The following is a 22,155-nucleotide window of genomic DNA, read 5'->3' as shown; positions in this document are numbered from 1 at the left end:
TCCATCCATCCATCCATCCATCCATCCATCCATCCATCCATCCATCCATCCATCCATCCATCCCTGTTCATCCATCCCTGTGTCCGTCCATCCATCCATCCATCCATCCATCCATCCATCCATCCATCCATCCATCCATCCATCCATCCATCCATCCCTTCACCCGTCCAAGCTTTGCTGGCTGCTACTGTGCTCAGTGAGGACAGACGGATATGATATGTCTGTCCTGTGATACATCACACCAGGAGCTGCTGGCAGATGGTTATACTGGAACAGTCACTTCTTTTGATGGTATCAAAAATGGTTAAGGACACTTGGATTGATCACCCTGGAGAAGAGGAGCTTGAGGTCAGACCTCACTGGGAGCTGCAGCTCCTTCAGAGGGACAACTCCAATCTTTGCTCTCTGTTACAGGGACAGGAGCTGAGGGAAGGGCTGGAGCTGTGTCAGGGCAGGRWCAGGCTGGACATCAGAGAAAGGTTCTTCCCCAGAGGGTGCTGGGCACTGCCCAAGCTCCCCAGGGAATGGGCAYAGCCCCGAGGCTGTCAGAGCTCCAGCTGCGTTTGGACAGCGCTGCCAGGGATGCACTGGGTGGGATTGTTGGGGTGTCTGCGCAGGGCCAGGAGCTGAACTCAGTGATCCCTGTGGGTCCCTTTCAATTCAGGATATTCCATGATTTTACGATACCATGGATAACAAAGATCCTCTGTTTTATCACAGGGCTCACAGGTGGCAGAAAACATCCAACATATGTAGTAGGGGCATTGTGCTATGTGAGGTGCAGAGGTCTGTGATGGTTTCAGAGACCACCTTTGTTTTTCTACAGAAGCACAGCACGGAACCTCAGCATGGTCCCACCAGCCGCCGCTCAGCCTCCACACGCTGCACAGAAAGGATCATTTCTGTAAAAACGTGTGTGTGCCACAGGCTCCTGTCTGCACCAAACCCAGTGAAGGCTGGGAAGCTGGGCCTGAAGCCAAGGGCAAAGAGCAGGATCTGGATGATACTGCTGTGATTGCTTATCACTCTGCTTGATACTTGGCTTGGCACAAGCAGGTTTCTCACTTCAGCTGTACCTGCCTTCAATTAACGGGTCTGTGCCTGCAACATGAAATAAAAATGCCTGGAGCATGCACAATGGCTGAGGCCAGGAGCTGCAGCACTGCCATGGAATAAAGGAGCTTCTGTGACCTTCAAGAACAATTGCTGTGTTAAGTCAGAGCCTCAGGCACTTGGCATTGAATTCAGCGCAAATGCTCATTTTCTTTCTCCTGCCTCAGCCAAGGTTCTGGACCTCCAGTCAAATTGCACAGTCACTTAGAGAAATGCTGCACTGCTCTGCCACCTTTGGAAGAGCAGGTCTGAAAAGCAGCTCTGCCATCAAGGTTCTTGAGGGTACCAAGCCTGTCTYGCTCCTCTTCACTTCTCTGTGGCTTTGTTAGCAGGGGTCACRGTCCTGACAGGAAGAAAGCTCTTCCCCTCAAACACAGCCTGAAGTACAAAGCATTTCTGTCACCTCTGCCTCCCCTTCYTCTGAAGTCAGTTGCAAGGAGAGAACATCTGATGTGCACAACTGGACACAGACAGCCCCAGATCCAACAGCTGGACATGAGCCTTGCTGGATTCAAAAACTGGTGGGAAGAATCACCAAAACCAGCCTGAGACCTAATCACTTGACAGATCCAGTTGTTTTCACCTGTTGCTCTCCACATTAAAGGAAATTGGTGGAATTGTGTTTTCCTTCACAATTCCTTACTCATTCCTTCTGAGTAGCATGACAGCTACTCAGGTAGAGCAAGAAGCAAGAATGAAAGTCCAACCAGAACTAACAGATCCTTTCCTGGCTCAGCTCCCACACTAGGGACTAACAGGGATGCTCTGCAGAGGTTATCTCACTCCAGGCAAACACAACAGGGTTGATTCTCCCACTTCAAGGTACAATGGAGGTGGCAAAAAGTTTCCTTTTGGACAGGCCCGGTTAAATGCTTCTTTCTTCAGAGATTTTAAACTCCTTTTTTTGGAATGTCTGTCAAACAAGATATGTCACAGTGCCCTCAGGTACTCACCACATGCTTGAGGTTTTGCAAAAACTAGTGAAAATGTAGCAGCACCTCAGAAGAGAGATTTTCCAATTTGTCTATTTGTCCTGCTTATCAAAAGGCCACTTTGGTTGCTTGATGCAGCAAGACCAGGGCAGAGAGCAGAGTCAGCACCACTCTCGAGGACCTGAAGTGCATTTTCAGCTGGACCACAGGTTCCTTCAGCTCATGTCCCTCGAGGCAGTGTGAGAACATGTCCAACCTCCAGCAGTGCTTCTCCTTCTGCACCACCTCGGCTTCCACAGCTCTGCAGCTCCAGACCACGCAAACCTGAGGCGCTTTGGCTGCATCCAAGAGTCCCCGCAGGCACCTTCCTCATTAATTGCTTTCCACGGTAATACAAATGTTTCCAAAGTGAGGCCACTAGAGGACACCACCTTGTCTTTTTACTCCATGAGCTCAGCTGGTTTGCAGTGATCTGCAGAGCTGAAGGACCAGTACAAACTGCTCCTGCCGTGTTTCTCTTGGAGGCCACAATTCTGTAATTACAGGAAGGCCTCAGTGCAGTGAAAGGTTCCTACCTGCTCACTGAACAAAGAGTTTGGAATTCAGACATATTCAATCCTTTCTCCTTCCTCTTCGGGCTCACACATCCACACTCATTTTCTTGTCTCTGAGAGAACAAGAGCCTTTACAGCAAGAATCCACCACATCATTGTGCTGCTTATTGCAGGACAGGATGCAGCGTTAGCCAGTGGTCCTTTCAAAGACATGTGCTTGGTAGAAACATGGAACTTCAAATAGAAACACAGAGTTGGAACCTCCTCCAGTGTGCCACGAACTCAATTCCATCACTGCACAGTGCAGGGAGAGCTCTCAGGTAGGTCCTTCCTTCTGCGGGCAGCTTGGCCACACCTGGTCATGCTCAAAGGGAAGGAAAGCACTGGGCAGAGCAAAGGGGACACTCATTCCGTGACCACGAGCACTGAAATGCAGCGTAACGTGACACAGCGCTGCCCAACGGGGTGAGGCTGTTGGTGTGCGTGGGCTCTGCAGGGCTCCCCTCACGGGCACCACTGTCCTTGAAGCAAGGCTACAGGAGCGAGAACGTGCCGGAACACCGGGGGCCATGGCTGTGACAGCAAGCCATGCTGCACATCCTCCCACCAGGCAGAAAACTCCTCCTCGCTGGAATGATCCCAGGCTGCCACGGCCTCCCAGTGACATGCTTTGGGCAGGGAGCAYGGGAACACAACCACTCTGTGTTTCATCCTGGCCAGTGTGCGTGAGCTCAAAAGCCAGCGTTGTCTTCTTACCCGTCCGGAGAGAACCTCAGCGGCTTAACTTGGGCTGCAGACTAGTCAGAGCACAGAGGGTCAGCACACTGGAACTCAGCGATGCCACAAAAGGTTAGTTTGGGAAGGCATTTAAGGAGAACAGCTTTCACCGTTCTCAGATCAAACAGCAGAACAAATCAAACATAGGAGCAATCAGATGAACGAGAACAGGACAGTTTATTAGCATTTCATGTTTGGAGAACAGGGCCATTAAAGCAAGTTCTGACTGCAGAAAGAAAAATGAGTCCCTTCCCACGGACACCTTTAACATCCTCCTCCTGGGTGACAATCTCCAAAGACATGGATAGAAAGCATAAAAAATTGAATAGACACAGTGAAGATTATTTCTTACCTTCATTTCCTCCTCCATTTCAGAGAGTTTCCGCTCCAGGGCTCGCTTCTCCTGTTTACAAGGATTCATAACAAAGAAGGTCACAAGGATTTAGGAGAAAAATTTAAACTATATTTTCTTTTAAAGAAAAGTAAGAGTCTTGTGTTTCTGTAGGAGTATTCACTGAAGAGCATCCCAAAGCAAGGCAGAGGTCACAACCAGGAGCTGATCAGGTGGGACAGGGCAGCTGGCAAACCAGCAGGGATATATGCTGGGCCTATCTGGGCAGCTCTATTCATACCCCTAATGAAATTATGCCCCATTTTCAGTAATCCCAGTTCTCAGGAGCTGCTGATGTAATTGATTTTGAGCTCTGTAGGTGAAGCCATGGATTTACTTACACTCCACTAAAGGCAGCAATGAGAAAAGTCACTGAGCCGCTCAAATAGGAAACAGAGAACAGGGAAAGGAAATTCCCTGCCTGGAAATCCCGTTTCTCCCAGATAATTCACGACTGCAAAGCTATAAAGCTGACTTCTTTCAGTGCATTTTGGAAAGTGAGGATTACATGGGCAGACTCTGCCATGTGAGTGGCCTCAGCTAAGCCCGTGCCAAGGAGGGGAGATCTGGACTCCCTTCCCAGGACCTGGACTCAAATCACGGCAGGGATGTACCCTGAGAAGGGGGAAATGGGAAACATGCATCAGGAGCAGGATTCACACAGTCTGCCCTGCTCCTTTGCCCTCTGCAAAGAGCCACGAGGCCAGAAGAGTGAGGAAAAGGCACCTTCTGAGTGTGCTGTGCATGACACGTTCTGGGTCACTTTATGTCCACAGCACGCTTCATCCAGGGATTCACCAGTGCAAAATGCAWGAGCCACCCTGGAAACAGCTACTGCATCTTCAGTGAGAACAGCTGGACATGGTTTTACTCTCTAACTCTCAGAATCCTGTATTTGTGGCTACTGTGATCCTAATTCAAAAGAAGTTATACAGGATGTTACCCTGACTTCAACAAGGCCAAGTTCAAGGTCCTGTCCCTGGGTTGGGTCCTGTCCCCAGGGTTGCCTACTTGGTACCTACCCAGGCTGGGGGATGAAGGGATTGAGAGAATCCTTCCACGATTTTGCCTCATTCCCCCACCACCCCAAATGAGTCTTTATTTGTAGGCATCAAGAATGTTTTAAAGCCTAATGGACCAACAGTCCCTTAGTGTGATACAATCCATGGGTCTGCAGCTGCCTATAACGAAAGAGAGGGATCAGAACGAAGTTGATTTGCAAAGACAGCAGCAATCTCAGGCCCTGGAAAGGTCAGAACACAATTACACTGTGTGCTGCTCTTCAAGGCAAAAATACAACTTATCTTTTAATTAACGCTTTCTTTCTAGAAATGACTGCCCTGCACGAGGCACAGGCTATGACTCAGAAGAAAGCAGAGACACGTACCCTCTTCTCCATCTCCAGCATGCTGGACCGGTCAGAAGTTTTCTCCTGTTTCTGCTATGGAAATTAAAAATAGAAAGTGATTAAACCCGAGAGCACTCACAGGGTTCAGCACAAAGGCTGAGACACTCGTAGATACTCTTGCTTGGGAGCAGCAAAGCATTTACAAAACCACTCGCTTATTTCTGTCTCCTCTACGGTATCTTCCCTCCCTCCTTGCAGGAGCTTCCCTGCCTTTCCCATCCTGAAACAAGTGCTGGGTTCGTCATGGCCGGTGCTCAGTTTCTCCAGACAGGACCCGGATTTTCCCTTACCTGGGCTGCCTTTTCCAACTTTGCTTTGATTTCAGCCAGCTCAAGCTGGGCTTCTTGCAGCTTTGACTTCAGCTTTTGATTTTCAGACAGAGCACTCTCATATAACTGAAATGCAAACCAAGAGCTCAGTTAATCAGGCAGCTCCTGGTTAATTAACTCTATTCTGCCACACTGCTCTGATCAGACACATGCCCTCAGCACTGAGCTGAAGGGTTTGCTTTGCTCCCACATATCAGGAGACAGGAAGAAGGGAAAACAAAACCATCTTGGATGCATTATTTATGTTTTCATAATTCATGGATAAGAAACAAGAAAACAGGTCTTGAATTTTGTAGGAATTTTTGCCTATGAGAGGCAAAAAAATGGATGTTTTTAATTTAGGTAATTCTTTACTCAGAGGGGTGGTGACACTTCTCCATTCCTGGAAGTGTCCAGGGCCAGGTTGGATGGGGCTTGGAGCAACCTGGGATGTGGGAGGTGTCCCTGCCCATAGCAGGGGGTGGAAAGAGGTAAGTTTTAACTTAAACTGCAAGTTTTAAGTCTTCCAACCCAAACCACTGTACTCTTCGAAACAAAGAAAATGAAAATAAACTTCTTCTCTTTCTTCCCACTGATTCTCAGGGCTGGGTTGGGCAGCAAAAGGTGGGTTCTGTGGTGTGTGCAGGGACAAAAACACGTTTAAAACTCCTACTTTCTTATAGTCCCTGTTGCTCTCGTCGTCTGYGCGGCTGCTGAGGGCGGCGAGGCGGTTCTCCCTGCGGCTGTAGGCACTGGAGCGGCTGGAGGCACGGTCGCTGTAGGACGACTCGCTCGGGGTGGGGTTTGTAGCTGCTTCCAACCTGTGACGGGAGGCAGATCCAGCACCSTGGAGCTGCTGTGAGCTGGAGCAGCCAGCACTGGGCCCAGCTGGGTGGACTGGTGGCCATGGGAGCAGCCTCCACTCAGCACTGGGCATCACTGCCCAAAACCCACCACCACTACAATGACTGGGAAATATCCCCAGGGTACCAGCCCAGCCCTCCATGGGCAGGGGCTTCCCACAGACCTACCATCTCCATGGTGGGAACGAGCACCATTTCTACAAGGGCACTGAGGTAAATAATCTGAGAGCAAAGGACAGAAGCAAACAGGAAAGGACCAAATAGCCAGGACCAGACTGGATTTGAAGCACAGGGAATCCTCAAAGCCACACAAAAACATGCTGGCAATAGATATTACACAGAAAAAAAATTTAAAAAGAAAATTCTTACCTGGAAAGTCTTTCATGCTGAAGGAAAAAAAAAAAAGGTAATTAGTAATGAGAATTAAAGGGTCAATTCAAAAACTGCAGAGTTTCCAGGCAGCAGCGATTTCCCATCTCTGATACMAGAACCTAGCTCATGCCAGGCTACACAGAGATTTCCCAACTCAAACTGGGAATCTCCAATCTCTGCCTGAATCTTCAACTGCTTCAGCTCCTCCGAAGCATTTATTTTGCTCACCTAAGAAATCCTGAACCTTGCTGCGCAAATCCTCATTTCCAGAGCTGAAATCCCTTCCCTGGAATTCAAAGGGATCRATTGTTTCCCTTTTCCAATGAAGTTACTCTGACTGTGATCACTGTGCCGTGTGTGATGTGGGTGAGGGGCATTAACAGGCACAGGGATCTCCCAGTGCTGGACTTGAGAACATCACAAACACTCTTCTCTCCATGGGCAAGTACCTCCCTGTGGCACAGACAGAYACAACAGCAGCTGCAGGAGGGAGGGAGAAGACCCTCACACCAGGGTGGTTGAAGCTTGCGCTGGGTTATTCTCTCCTCACCAACATCCAAACATCCACTGTGCTGCCTTGGACACTGAGGGGCTGGAGTGTGTCCAAGGAATGGAACGGAGTTGGGGAAGGGTCTGGAGCACCAGGAGAGGCTGAGGGAGGCTGGAAGGCAAGCTCAGCCTGGAGTAAAGGAGGCTCTGGGGGGACCTTGTGGCTCTGCACAACTCCCTGACAGGAGAGGGAAGCGGGGGTGTCTGGCTCTACTCCCAGGGAACAGAGACAGGACAAGAAGAAATGGCCCCAAGTTGTGCCAGGGGAGGCTCAGGTTAGGTGCATATTAGGGAAAATCTTTTCCTTCAAAGGGTGCTCAGGCCCTGGCATAGGTTGCCCAGGGCAGTGGTGGAGTCACCATCCATGGAAATGTTCAGAAAATGTTTGGATGTAACACCTGGGGACATGGTGTAGTGGTGAACATGGCAATGCTGGGGGAACGTTTGGCCTCAATGATCTTAGAGGGCTTTTCATACCTAAATAATTCCATGTTTCTATGAAAATCCTACAGAGGCTGGTTGTGGTAAACCACCATTTAATATTTTCGGGATTGAACAGTTCCTTCCTACAATTGCAKAAATACAGTGGCGACAGCATCCCTGTCCTGCAGGACCTGCCAGACTGCCACAAAGTTTCTCTGTCTGACAGTCATTTATTCAAATTCCAGGTACATTCCAACTCTTTATGGTCCCTTGAACTGGAAATTGAGCCCAATATTCCTCTGCTGGTTTTTCATTGTTCTGAGTGAGCACAAACCTCCCACAGGCACTTCCAGCCAAATCCCTACACTCTCTTTAATGAACAGTCGACACAAAGGACATCACAGAAGCAGAGGAGGGGTCAGGCTTTGGGTGCCCAGACATGTTCGTGCTGCTTGCACTGTCAGCTGCACCAGTAAACCCAGTGCAGACACCCTGCTGGGAGGCAGATCTGACTGCAGGAAGGAAAACGAGTCSCTTCCCACGGACACCTTCAACCTCCTCCTGGGTGACAATCCCCAAACACACGGATAGAAATTACCCCAGAGCTCAGACCTCCCACTTCTGCCTGGCACCCGACAAAGCCTCTGAGCCTGGGCAGGGATCTGGGAGCACATCCCATGGACAGAGGAATTAAGTCACCCATTACAGGGAGCAGGAGGGTGGACAAGTGACCTGGCCATGGCCAGCCCTGCCTGCTGCTCACTGGGACACAGTGACCTATTACCTGCTCCTGGCTACCAAGTTTTTAATTCACCCCACCCTCATGTGAGCTCATCTTGYACTCTGATTCAGGCCAGGAGGGTCCCCAGGGAGCCTGCAGTGTGTGGGCTCTGCAGCACAGCCTCTGACACAYTCTGCTGTGAGCTGAGCAGCACCAGAGAAACGAACTGATGGGACCGGCACGCAGAGCCTGGCGGATGGACTGCACGCTGGACAGAGCAGGGATCAGAGGGACAAACAAACCCTGCTATCCATCAGCATGGTCCCCTCCAACTGCGCCCCCAGCCACCCTCAGCCGGGCTCTTGGGCAGGCCTAGTGCCAGCCCCACCCTGGAGAAACCTTCACCAAAGCTCCAGGAGGCCATGTTGGAGCAGGCATGGACTCTGAGACACAGCAGTGGGTCCAGACCAGTATTGTTTCATTTGCTCTAATCAAGTATCTCTTCTCTTTTCATCTTATAGTTGAGAAACCTCCCAAGACAGCAGATGCATTTCCACCATGGCTAAGCCCTGCTGCACCTCCACAAGCCATGTTGGATGCTGTCTGGAAAGCAGCTCATGAGCTGCCTGATGTCATGGCAGGGACACAGCTCTGGTTTGGGCCAGGCTCTGTGCTTAGCCCAAAGCTGGGGCACAGTTTCTGTGCAGCTGCTCTCCAGCACAGGGCTGCTGTTAGAAACACAGACCACAAATCCAAACATGTCCTGGGCTCATGCAGGGCAGGGAGATTCTGCYCCTCTACCCCWCTCAGGTGAGACCCCACATGCAGAGCTGYCCCAGCCCTGGGCTCAGCACAGGAAAGASATGGAGCTGCTGAGAGAKTCCAGAGGAGCCCATGGAGCTGCTCCAGGCCTGGAGYTCCTCTGCTCTGGAGCCAGGCTGGGACARATGGGGGTGTCCAGACTGGAGAAAAGGTGGCTCTGGGGACACCTTAGAGCCCCTTCCAGTGCCTAAAGGGGCTCCAGCAAAGCAGCAGAGAGACTTTGGATCAGGATCTGGAGTGACAGGACAAGGTTACGTGTCCACTGTCAGAGGACAGGGTTAGATGGGATAKGGGCAAGGAATTCTTCCTGTGAAGGTGGGGAGGCCCTGGCACAGGGTGCCCASAGCAGCTGTGGCTGCCCTGCACCCCTGGCAGTGTCCAAGGCCAGGTTGGACGGGGTCTGGAGCAGCCTGGGACAGTGGAAGGTGTCCCTGCCCATGGCAGGTGGGACTGGATGAGCTTTAATGGCCTCTTCCAATCCAAACCAGTGTGGTATTCCGTGAAGGATTTCCCATTTTCAGCCACACACACGCTGATCTTTCCATGGTGCTTCATAAGCTGAGCTTTCAACATTTGCCTCTTAAACCCCTCAGCAGCCTGACAACTCCTTTTGAATCYTGGCCCAATGACCCAACCTCCCCTGATGAGCTGGAGAAGGGAATTACAGTGATTAACAAGGCTCTTGTTGAAAGTTATTTGTGCACTTTATGCTAATCCCCTCCAGTGACGACTTTTGCTATGATGACAAATGGCCKGGCAAGTAATCCACTCCTTTGCCAGCCTGAATTTCCTTCAGCAAATACACCTGCTAATGGATTTGAACAGTGCTGGGAAATGCCACGTGGCTGTGCAAGGAGACACAGAAAACAGGTAATGAATCCAAGCAGTCCCGGAGCCAGCCTGGCTGCTGGCAGCAAGAGGAAAAACCAATTCTGTCCTTTTTTCACTTCAAAGGAGCAACAATTTCCATATGCAGGGAGAGCAGGGGCATGCTTCCACAAAGGAAGGGTGAGATAAGAAAGGAATCAATTTAAACATATACAGCAAAAAGCAGGAAAACCCCCAGGTTCATTGTATTTACAACTTTCCTGTCATGGATGCTGAGATGGATTGGCTCAGACTGTGACTGTCCCTACATATTTAAAGAGAAGCAAAGTGCCAGATCAGAGGGGAGAACCTGCATCATTCTTGCTGCTGCCAGCATCGAGCAGAGCCACCCTGCAGTAACCTGGAATCACGGAATCATAGCATCAGTAAGGTTGGGAATGCCCTCTAAGAGAAGAACAACGAAACCAGGAAGAGTCTGGAACACCAGGAGCAGCTGAGGGAGCTGGGGCGGGGGCGGGGCTCACCCTGGAGAAAAGGAGGCTCACATGGGACCTTCTGGCTCTGCACAACTCCCTGACAGGAGGGGGCAGCTGGTGGCGGAGGGGAGTCAGGCTCTGCTCCTAGGGAACAGGGACAGGACAARGGGAAAGAAAAATTCTTCCCTGAAAAGATGGTCAGGCTCTGGCACAGCTGCCAGGGCAGTGGTGGAGTCACCATCCCTGGRAGCATTCAAAAAAACCTATTGATGTGGCACTTGGGGACAAGGGCTGGTGGTGAACATGGCAGTGCTGGGGAATGGTTGGACTCAATGATCTCAGAGGGCTTTTCCAACCTCAGTGACTCTGATTCCATGGTTCTGTTGAAACACTGGAGTAGGTGCTTAACTGAGACATCCCTGCCACTTATTCAGAGAGAGATAAACATCTTCAGAAGCCACTGGAGTCACACTGGAGACAGGTTCAGCAGCAGAAAACARCTTTTTTCCAGCTCAGCTTTGCCCTGTGTTTGGGCATGGCACCTTTGGAACCCTCTCCATGTGCTTCCAGCTGCACCTGCTCCATCAGCACAGCCCCCGCCACCCCTGCCCACACTGCCCCATCCTCTCAAACAGTCCCTGGAACTCCAGCAGCACTGGCTGGCTCCCTGCACTGCCATGGAAGGGAGGAAGGAAGGCTATTTGCTCAGAGATGCCATCCCAGAGCTGGAAACTCCAAGGTCAGAGTGAGAAGGTGAAGGACAAAACTCTCCTTCCTTCATTGCTGGGAGAAGTTGGGGATGAACAGAGAGAATGAAGAGCTGAGGCATTACCTGTGCACTTGACTGAACTGGTGCAAGAAGGTTCTTTTCCTTCCTCACTTTTCCTTGAAGGAATTTGTTAGGGTTAAAAAGGGGATGCTGAGAAACTGCTGTATCCACTCCAGCYATCATCAACAAATGCATCAGAGGCTTTTTTCTTTCCCTGGAAAATTTGGAGCAGCACTGCAGTTTTGCCCAGATTCCTTTATTTCCCTAGGGATCAAAATTCAACTAGAATTTCTAAGAGCCAGGGAAGCATGGAGTTGTGAAATTATCCTTCCACAATCTAAACAGGGTCAGAGCACTGCAGAGATTGGGGTGGAGGAACATGCAGGGCTGGAGGCGGCTGTCCTGATTTGGAATCCAGCACGGCAGCCCAGCCCAGCCCAGCCCCGGCACTCCTGCCCACACACCCAAGGGGGTGACTTTCAAAGGAAAACTAAAAAGCATGGAGCACTTGCAGTTTCTGGTAATCCTCAGCTCTCTGAGCTCTCACCAGAGAGATCCCATCACCTTCCCTCTCACCCATCCCATGGTGGRCAGCATGTCCATGTGGTGTTGGGGTGGTGGAAGACACTGAAGGGGTTCAGCTCATTTTGCCAGCTCAGAGATGATCTGCCCAGGTGGGCTGGAAAAGCATCAGGATCTGAGATGGGACCCAAGAAAAAGGGCAAAGAGCACCACAGAATCATAGAATCACAGGATGGTTTGGGTTGGAAAAGACCATCAAAGCTCATCCAGTTGCACCCCCTGCCACGGGCAGGGATACCTTTCACTATCCCAGGTGGCTCCAAGCCCTGTCCAGCCTGGTCTTGGACACTTCCAGAGATTCTCAGGGTGCTGGAATTGGTCACTCTCAGGTAAAAGGCACAGCTGGGTACTGGCTGTGGCTCCACCTACCCAGAGTGCAGGGATGCTGCCCAGTGCCAGGAATACCATCCAGGACTGATTTTAAAAATGCACTTGGACTGTGGAAGGTAGAAGCCTTCCCTTAAAAGCCCAGAAAATTTTGCAGCTGTTGGGAATTCAGTGATGAATAATTAAAACCAAATTCCTCATGGAAGGTTTTGATAAAATGCAGCCCTGAACTGCAGTGCCAAAAGGGGGATCAGCTGCTGCTCCTGCCAAGGCAAAAACTGCCCTAATTGCTTCCAATTGCGATTTGTGGTTGAGGCTGGAGCCAGTGAAGGCACAAATCCCTACTATTTACATTTTTTTTTAAGGAAAAAAAAAACAAACAAGGAAAAAAGAGAAAAAAATAGAGGCTTTGGGAACATTTTATGCTTCTTTATGTCCAACTGGCCAATCTCAGGACAGTGTGCACTATTTTAAGAGAGTTGTCAAGGAATTTATTTTTGGTGTSTTTTGTCTCAGAAATCCTGATCAATGCCTACAATTAATTAACCACCATGTAATGAGACCCAGGGGTACAGATCCAGCCCTGCCCTCCTTTAAGCAACAGTGGAAGTTTTAGAAACTCCTCAAATTTTATTCTTGTGCTGGCAAATATCCTCTTGATGAGCCATGTTTATTTTAGGAATTAAATGTAAAATAAAGCCAGCTGGTTTTGGGGTTCTTTCCCTTTTATAAGCAAAAGCCACTATGCTCCTGCTCGGCTGCTCGTATACCTACATGAGCTCCAGCATTGGGCCAGGCTGATGTGTGATCCAAAGAACAATCTCTCCCTCTTAGGAGGACGCAATGTCCTGACCTGGGAGGGATCTATGAGGATGGAGCCCACCTCCTGGCCCTGTACAGACACCCCAACAATCCCACCCTGGATATTCCTGAGAGCATTGTTCAAACACTCCTGAAGCTCTGGCAGCCTCGGGGCTGTGCCCATTCCCTGGGGAGCCTGGGCAGTGCCCAGCACCCTCTGGGGAAGAACCTTTCCCTGAGATCCAGCCTGACCCTGCCCTGACACAGCCCCAGCCCTTCCCTGGTCCTGTCACTGTCACAGGGAGCAGAGATGAGAGCTGCCCTTTGTGAGGMGCTGCAGCCCCCAATGGGGTCTGACCTGAGGCTCCTTCAGGCTGAACAGACCAAGTGCCCACAGCTGCTCCTTGTACGGCCCCTACAGACCCTTCCCTACTCCYGTGTCCCTCCAATACCTTCAGATCCTTCTTATCCTGAGRTGCCCAAAACTGCGTCCTGGACTCGAGGCCACACCAGGGCAGAGCAGGGCACTGCTGAGGGCAGCAATCCTCCAGGAGCTGGCATAGCCAGAGCTGGACTGGAAGGAGGAAAAGCCAGGAGGAGGCTGCCTGGGACACCCCGGACCATTCCAGTGGGTACAGCTCAGGTCGGTGTTCCCCTCCAACCGCATCTGTCACTCCAGTCAGGAATGGCTGGGATCAAGTTTAGTTTTTCAGTGGACGCAGAATAATTTGAAGGTCTGGCTGAACTCTGCTTTTGGGAGTTATTTGGAGGTCATTGCCTCCCTCAGAAAGCTGCCCCTCTGACCTGAGAGCTGTGGTTTGTGCAGCATCCCGTTAGCTCCAACCGGCATGATGGATGTGCTGCTTCCAGCTCGTGCAAATGCAAGAATCCCAAAATCCCATGGATATGATTAATAATCCAATGCAGCCAAACCACCTCCACGCAACCTCCAACTCCCCAAAGCCTGATGCAAAATAYGTTTTCTCAAACTATAAATCAATAAACTTTGCTTAAGAAAAACTGCTGTTACTGAAGCATAATATTAAAAGCTTCTCCGAGATGGAATAGTGGCTTTGGCAGCTGGCTGCAGCAGATCCCATCGTTTTCAGTACAAACACCACGTATTTAATCAGAAACAAACATCCAGGGTTGTGTGGGACTGATGGCCACATCTCCTGCCATCCAAAATAAGCTACAGTAGGATGCTGGTCTGTGCCATGGCCAGCCGGTGGCTCAGTGCTCCAAAACCCTCCCACGGCCCATGGGCTTTCCAGCAGCTGCAGTTTATTCCCACTGTCTCYTGGGGATAAAACTCACCACATAAAACATCAGGCTGGATAGTATTTTAATTTAGGAAAGGCCATCATTCTGAAACCCAAGGTTTGTTGCTCTTTTTTCCTTCTTTTCTAAAGGATCAAATTTTATTGGTCAGAAATTTAATTTTGCAAAGCGACATGATCTTGGACAAAACTCTCCAGACATGAGGAAATAAAAACCAAGCAGCCAAGTGACGAGAGGAAAAGATTTTTGCTCCTAAATTTCTTCCAGATGAGAATGTCACAGGTCTGCAGGAACCCCTACCCTGCCTTGCAAAAGCTCTGGCACGATGTTCTCAGGTGTTTCATCAGGGATTAAATACTTCTTGAGCCATCAGTGAGGGTGAGAGCTGCCAACAACCAACCCAGCAACTTCTCAGTTTGAAGTTCATTCCACAATCCAGTAACTCCAGAGCCAGCAGCCATATCCCCAGAACAGCACTGTGGGCACAGGCAGCACAGTGCAGAGACTGGAATCATGGCATCACAGAACTGCTAAGACTGGAAAAGCCCTCTGAGATCATTGARCCCAAATGTTACCCCAGCACTGCCATATTCAACTTAATTCACATCCCCAGGTGCCACATTACAGGTTTTTTTAACATTTCCAGGGATGTTGACTTCACTTCTGCCCTGGGCAGCTGTGCAAGGGCCTGACCACCCCTTCAGGGAAGAATTTTTCCCCAATATCCAACCTGAACCTCCCCTGGGGCATCTTGTGATCATTTCTTCTTGTCCTGTTGCTTGTTGCCTCGGAGCAGAGGACAATCGCCACTCAGCAGTGCTGAGTTAATGTTTGGATTCTGTGACCTTAGAGGGCTTTTCCAACCTGAATGGTTCCATGATTCTATGATTCTATGCACCATCTCCTGTGAACAGCACAAGTAGCACTGCCAGCACACAAAATGGATGAACTGGGCTCTGTCTCTCTTCTGTTTTTGATGGGTTTGTGATCATTGCATGAAAACCAGAACTCCAGTGGGCTCCTGCAAGGGAAGCAAATTCTGGTTTCCTGCCCAGCAGGCTGAAGTGGTTTGCTGCCCACAGAGCTTCCACCCRCTCTGCTCATTCCCATCCCGCAGCACCTCCCCCTCTGTCCCTGCTTTTGTGGCTCTACCATGAACAGACACCAATCGAGGATATCTCCTTTCTCCTCCTTTCACAGCCCTGACTGATTCCCTGCTCTGGTGGAACTTCAAGTTGCCCCTGACCTTCTGACCTCTGGCAATGAGATGTGGTTTCAAGGCTGAGCTGTCCCAAGGGATTGGTTTCCCCCTGCTCAACCAGCAGGCATCACCTCTGACCAGGCACCACACTGAGGGTGAAACAGGAGCTTTAAATGAGGCTGCAGTGTTACACCAGGTCCTTTCCAAATCATCCACCACCACTCAGAGCCTTTAATAGTTAACAGACTCCCTGCTCCAGCTTTGGCTTGGATCAATTCTGCTGCTTGGGAGGGAGGAGAGCTGAAGGGACTTCAGCCGCAGGGACAGAAGCCTTTCACCCCACAGGTCACAGCCCAGGCCCTGACCCATCTTATTTATACACCCAGATGCAGGAGCAGTCTGGCTACTGAGTCCCAGCAGGGAGCATCTCATGGGTGGTGCCCTAGGAATGACCAGAAGTTCCCAATATGCTTCCAGATATGGACATCTACAGAGGAAAACTCTAAAATCCCCCAAGGACAAACAATGCAGAAGGATTTCATCCTGATAACCATCTGAGAAACACAATGCTTGAGGAATAACTAGGGATAAACAAAACAGGGTGCTGGAGCACACAGATGAAGGTTAATTGCCTGAAAGTTCAAGTTTCAGTATCCCACAYTTTTTGTTGGCTGCTGGGAGAGAAGGGAGTAATTTCCACAAACACTGCGTAGCTAGTCAGCAATCCAAAAATTAGATAGAAACTGTCATGAGGCAACTTATTTGATCCCGTTTCAATTTACACAGCATCACTTTTATCACAACCAGACGAGTCCAAGCTGCTAAATGGAAACCCAGAAAGATAAAGTTTCCTGGAGAAATATTTTCGTAACACTTTTTACTCTCTAACACACTGGCACCGGCAGCATAGCAAGTGAAATGATGCATAGAGGAAAATCCCATGTGAGAATAAACSTGTGACCAGGAATATCTGAAATGGATGGAACTTGTTGCAAAAACACCAGATCAAAGCATGGCCATCTGACACACTTCTATTCCAAACTCCAGAAAGGCTGTAACCCAAACAGGCATTTCTAACMGCCTCCCAGCACTCTGGGACATCGACTTCTTACACAGGGAARTGACAGGAAAAGTGGGGGGACGGGTTTTAAAGTGAGAGAGGAGAGATTTAGATGAGAAATTCTTYCTGCCCCATCCCTGGAAGTGTCCAAGGCCAGGTGGGATGGGGTTTGGAGCAACCTGGGACAGTGGAAGGTGTGAGGGTGGGATGAGCTTTAAGGTCCCTTCCAACCCAACCATTCTGGGATTCTGTGATTCTATGATCACTTACAGATTAACACAACCCTGCTGGCGTGATTTGCATGCTGAGCACCTGCAGCTCAGCCACTCTCATTTTTGTGCATTAGCTTTTCTTTGTGCTGTACGATTTGCTCTGCCTTTGCACTGTCCATGTGCCCCGATCGCAGGCAGCCTCGGGGCATGTGCTGCCATGGCAATGAGCGCTCAGAGCACTGCTCAGAGCACTGCTCAGAGCACCACTGGCTCGGCTGGGGGCTCCTTTACAGAGACGGTGATTTGGGAACTGCTGCCGTTTATACACAACCCTTACTATCAAGTGACTTGGTGAAAACAGAAGGCCCATAAAAGGTGATGCTCATGCATCCCATATTTCACCCAGCGTGACTCCTTCAGACGCTCCAGTGAAAGGCAGAATAAAATCAATCAGTGCAGACCAGTGCGTATGTTTAGAGCTTTATTGCTGAGCCTTCCTGATAAAAATTCAGCTGGAAAGCTCAGGTTATGTGCTCTGAAGGAGGCTTAATGAGGGAACAATCTAACATCCTTGCAGAGAAACTGTGAGCATGAACAGAATGAGAAGAATTATACACAATCTGCTGAGGAACAAGTAAAAATCATCAAGTGACCACTTCACAACCTGACTGGGCAGAGAATGGACAGAGAACAGCCCTGGGGAGAAGGACTTGGTGGTGTTGGAGGATGAGAAGCTCAACGTGCCCCAGCCACGTGCTCTGGCAGCGCAGAAACCCCCCGAGTCCTGGGCTGATCCCCCAGCGTGGGCAGCAGGACAGGGGGCATTCCRCCACTCTGCCCCACTCAGGTGAGACCCCACCTGCAGAGCTGCTCCAGCCCTGGGGTTCCAGCACAGGAAATGTGGACTGGAACTCTGGAGAGAGTCCAGAGGAGGCCAYGGAGCTGCTCCAGGGCCGGAGYGCCTCTACTCTGGAGTCAGGCTAGGACAGATGGGGGTGTCCAGCCTGGAGAAGGCTCCAGGAGACCTTAGAGCCCCTTCCATTAMCTGAAAGGGCTCCAGGAAAGCTAGAGAGGGACAGGGAAAAGAGATGGAGGGACAGGACACAGGGAATGGCTTCYCACTGCCAGAGGACAGGGTTGGATGGGATATTGGGAAGGAATTGTTCCCTGTGAGGGTGGGGAGGCCCTGGCACAGGATGCACAGAGAAGATGTGGCTGCCCCTGGATCCCTGGAAGTGTCCAAGGCCAGGCTGGACAGGGCTTGGAGCAGCCTGGGACAGTGGAAGGTGTCCCTGCCTGTGGCAGGGGGTGGGGGCAGGATGGGCTTTAAGATTCCTTTCCACCCAAACCAGTCTGGGATTCCAAGTGATGGCAGCAACACAAATGCAGCCGCTACTAAACCAGGAGCCCACATACATCAATGACAGTTTTAAGTTTTCATGGKTTTTTTACAGCAAAAAATACCGGCTAACAAATCAAGGAGCAGTTTATAAAAAAAGGGTAGGTATGAAAAAGAGGTGGGAAACCAACTGAAAAGCTGCAATTGCATTCTCTGCAGAAAGCTGGGAGTGTACGTTCTCCTTAAATTTTGTTTTCCCACCTAACCAATATCCTGAGGAGAAGCACAAGGGTTATAAAGTACCAGAACAACCAGATGGATAAGCCTAAACACCAACTACACGGTACTTCCTATGAAAATATTACTAGCCCAGCGGTGAGAGGAATAAAAATAAAATGAAATTCAGTCCTTGCTTTTGCTGTCACACTTCAAATTCTGTCATTTATTTACTTAAAATGTACAAAACAGGTTTCATGCCACTGGCTGCCTGTTACATCCTTGGAACTGAATAATTTTTTTTTCAGGAGGAGAAACCTCAAGCTAAATCACAATGGTGCAAAACATGCTGAAAAGTTACCCACTGCCAAACACCTGAAGCTCGTGCCAGGTAACAGGGCCACACGAACTGATTTCAAAGGGGTTTGAGTTTCCTCTTTTGAGGAACATCCTCATTAAGCAACACTTACCCTGGTGGATTTAACAGGATTTGGGTATTTTAGCTTGTGGAGGTCTTGGGGCAATSGGATGGTACTGACGTGGCTCAGGGAGGGGTCACACACAAACACCCCACTGTCACCACAACCTCCTGTGCAGGGACATTCCCTCTCCTACATGCATGAGTTCACTGCAAGGTGCCTCCGCCCACCTTCCCTTCCTCAGCTGGCAATTTGGGGAGTTCCCATCAATCAAAGGCAGAAAAACCCCAGGCAATATTATCCTAACTCCTAAGGAAGAACATTCCAAGCAGCAGTGCCAGTGCACAGGGAATGCCATGGAAACTGCTTGGAAGATCACTTTCACTGCAGCTTCTTGGCACAGGTACCTCGCAAAGGCAAACCTCCTTTGCTCTGCCTGATTCTCCAGGAGTTTTCTCCCTGTGTGCACCACGTGTGAAGCTCCTGCCTGCTCGCAGCCCTCCTCAGCTGGGAATGTTTAGAGCCCACAGCTCTGCTGCTATCAATCCTGACTGGATGGAAAGATAAAAGATTCCAAATAGCACATTCCTACCCGGTTTATGGAGGGTGGTGGCTCCTTGTGGCACAGGTCTGTTACTGTGGGCATGGGTGGAGAGGAATAAACACATGGGACAAACCCAGAGTAAACCAAACTCTGTTATTTCTCGTGCTCATGGCAAAATTACATTGTCTTGGAGAAAGAGTTAACTCAGATTCTTGTTTTAGCCTGAAGTCAAATCCTTCCCTAATTAGCCTTTTAAGGCATTTCCATAACCCAGATAGCACCAGGGCTGGTTCCTACAATGGCTGAGCTGATGCATTCCCCACCCGTTTTTTCTCTAGAGATGCTGTGGAGTCACAGCTGGCACTGCCTTACYAATGCAAGAATTTCCATGCTCATGTGTTGGTTTTCATCAAAACCTCACTGCCGCATGAAGCTCTTCTCCAGGCCCTCTCATTCCCACCTGGTACCTTTCTGTAACCACCTGAGAACTTCCACCACCTTTTCCAATACCCACAGCCCCTCAGGAGCCTGAAAATCCCATTGTGGTTACAGACAGACAAACCAGCWCCACCTTTCTCTGCCCACCTGAGAGCTCCCACAGCCTCCTTCACCACCCATGCAAACCAAGGAGTCTGCAGTCCCCCCAAGGCTCTGGACAGAGGAACTGGCCCCTCCTGTCAGTCTGCTCCAGGCACAGCTCAGGCCTCTTGTGAGACGTTTGTCACTCACTCGTATACCCAGATGCAAAAGGGAGAAAAATGAGTCAGTCTGAACATGTCTGATCTTAAAAACTTGGGTTTGAAAGAAATGAAAACATCTCCAGCACACTAGAATGGTTCCCCACCTGTTACCAGGCTGGTGATCAATCCTGTGGCCCCTTATTGAGGATTGGTCAGTGCAGTGCTCAGGCTGTTGGCRGAAGCCCATCCAAGCCCACGGGGGAGAGTTTCAGATTATCTGAACCATCCCAAAGACACCCCAGCTCCAGAGGGAAGAAATCACCTACTCCTGATTACACGTAATAGCCCAGGGCAACCAGCAGTCACAGAAGCCTCCAGGCTGAAGTTCCCGGGGTCAGGAACTGCTTTCATTAATGCCACAGCAGTGGGTTAAAACTCAAATATTTTGGGCATTACTTTTTCCAGACCAAGATCTGTCCCTTCCAACAGAACAGACAATGCGTATCTGATTTGAACAAATACCAGTGCTGGGATTAATTTAATGCTCCCATCTAAAATTAGTCTGGCTGTTAAAAACTAATTCCTCCAGGCTTTGACAATATTTCTTGATGGTGAAGAGGCTGCCTGTGCAATGATACAGACCCAGCGGGTTTGTTACAGCTTCTCKCATCACTCTGGAGCTATCAGCAATACTGTTAAAAAACATTTCCAACTTTCCAACACCTTGGGAGAGGAGGATAGCAGCTCTGGTTTGGGGAGTACAGGTAACTACCTTGAGTTGCCTCCTGCTACAGGTGGTTTTCTTCAATTTTTTTTTTTTGTGGTATTGGAATTATTAAACTACAGCTCAGGCCAGCTCAGCCCCAGAGGTGAAAGCTGAACACAAACTCCTTTCACCAGCAATACCGAAGTGTTTATGGAAAAAAGTGCAGTTTAACAAACTGGTCAGGTTCTGCCTCCTTTCCACCAGGGAGGTTTTCATCCGGCAACAGCCTACCAGGAGAGCCATGTTCCAGGACAGGGGGAAACTACCATCCCAGCAACTCCCTACAGCACTAACACAGCTAATCCCAGCGCAGGGACTCTGGCAGCTGCTTTAAACCTGTTGCTGCAGAGGCACCATCCCAAGTTTCATTTCATCCTCTTTCCAAAGGAAACCACAGCCACAGGTCTCCGAGGGTAAGACAACAAACCACCACCACCACCAGGCTCCGCTCAGAGCAYGTGCTGAGCAGGGCAATACAGAAAGGAAAAAGCTGCTTACTCTGAGTGTCTTTGCGATCGGGGAAGGAGAGGATGGGGGAGAGTCTGACTGAGCCTTCCTGCTGCGAGTATATTCCTTACTCCTGGTGTACAGGGACGACATGGCCTCGCGGGCTGCGTGTTTCTGAGTGAGAAGCAACACCAGTCTTGCTCTCCTGTCGCTCTACGGCGCTGGGCAGGTCCTTCTTCCAAGGTCAGAACAAACTAATTAAACTATTCACAGCTCTGGTAATTAAACCCTGCTGTTTAGGGTGTATAATTTTAGGCATTAATCTGCAGCAGGAAGAGCTGAGGCTCCACAAKGTTTCTTGTCCGAGCAGAAGCAGAGAAGGTGTCAAGGACTCGCTGTGCTCCAGTGCTGGGCGCTGCTCTGTGCCAGCCTCACCGCCCGGGCCCCGTCCCAGCTTCTCCGCAAAAGGACRTTTCCCCTCGTCCAGAGCGTGCCACAGGACCCGAGGGATCAACCTCTCCTCAGAACTGTAGGAGGCAGAAACTCCCGGCTCAAGGAATGAGCTGGAAACTTGCTGGGTTTATCTAGACACGAAGCTTTTGCCAAAAAAAGCTAAAAAAAAAGGAAAGGAAAAGCAAACTCTGATTTACTCCAGAGCGCGGCTGCAAGCTCTGCCCTTGCTGCACGGAGCCGCACGTTTTAAGTGAAACACAAAAGCATAAATCAGGAACAAACGCTGCTCTGGAAAGGGGCAGTCCAGCTGAAGTTGGGTTTTGTTCCATCCTCCTCCTCCACCTCCTCCTCCTCCTCCTCCTCCTCCCCCCCGGCGCCCTTACCCACGCACAGGCTTCTCCCGTCCCTCCCCGCCACTGCCTTCTGACATTCTGACATTCCAGATCCTGACTCGCTCCGAGAGGAATGCTGGAGGGCAGCCAGCAGCAGCGATTCACTTTCAGCTTGGGATCTGGGCTGCC

General features: G+C 50.1%; 1 protein-coding gene across 2 annotated transcripts in view; it reads right to left on the bottom strand.

Annotated features, from left to right (window-relative positions):
* LOC130578358 (protein phosphatase 1 regulatory subunit 12B-like) overlaps positions 1-22,155 on the bottom strand; it is a 50,516-nt gene that overhangs the window by 9,985 nt on the left and 18,376 nt on the right. Inside the window, exons 1-6 of one of the 2 annotated variants that reach the window (XM_057374384.1) lie at positions 21,233-21,776; positions 6,716-6,732; positions 6,157-6,304; positions 5,466-5,570; positions 5,155-5,208; positions 3,729-3,779 (exon numbers count right to left, since the gene is read on the bottom strand). In XM_057374384.1, the coding sequence (XP_057230367.1) occupies positions 3,729-3,779; positions 5,155-5,208; positions 5,466-5,570; positions 6,157-6,304; positions 6,716-6,732; positions 21,233-21,334 (477 nt within the window). In that variant the 5' untranslated portion in view covers positions 21,335-21,776. Of the gene's footprint in view, positions 1-3,728; positions 3,780-5,154; positions 5,209-5,465; positions 5,571-6,156; positions 6,305-6,715; positions 6,733-21,232; positions 21,777-22,155 lie in introns of those variants that run through there. The other variant, XM_057374383.1, reaches the window with a different exon arrangement.

This window comes from Malurus melanocephalus, unplaced genomic scaffold, assembly GCF_030028575.1.
Source record: "Malurus melanocephalus ecotype Western Australia unplaced genomic scaffold, MMel_1.1 scaffold_224, whole genome shotgun sequence".
NCBI lineage: Eukaryota > Metazoa > Chordata > Aves > Passeriformes > Maluridae > Malurus > Malurus melanocephalus.
Note: the sequence above shows the minus strand (reverse complement) of the source record. Positions and strands in the feature narration are given on the sequence as shown.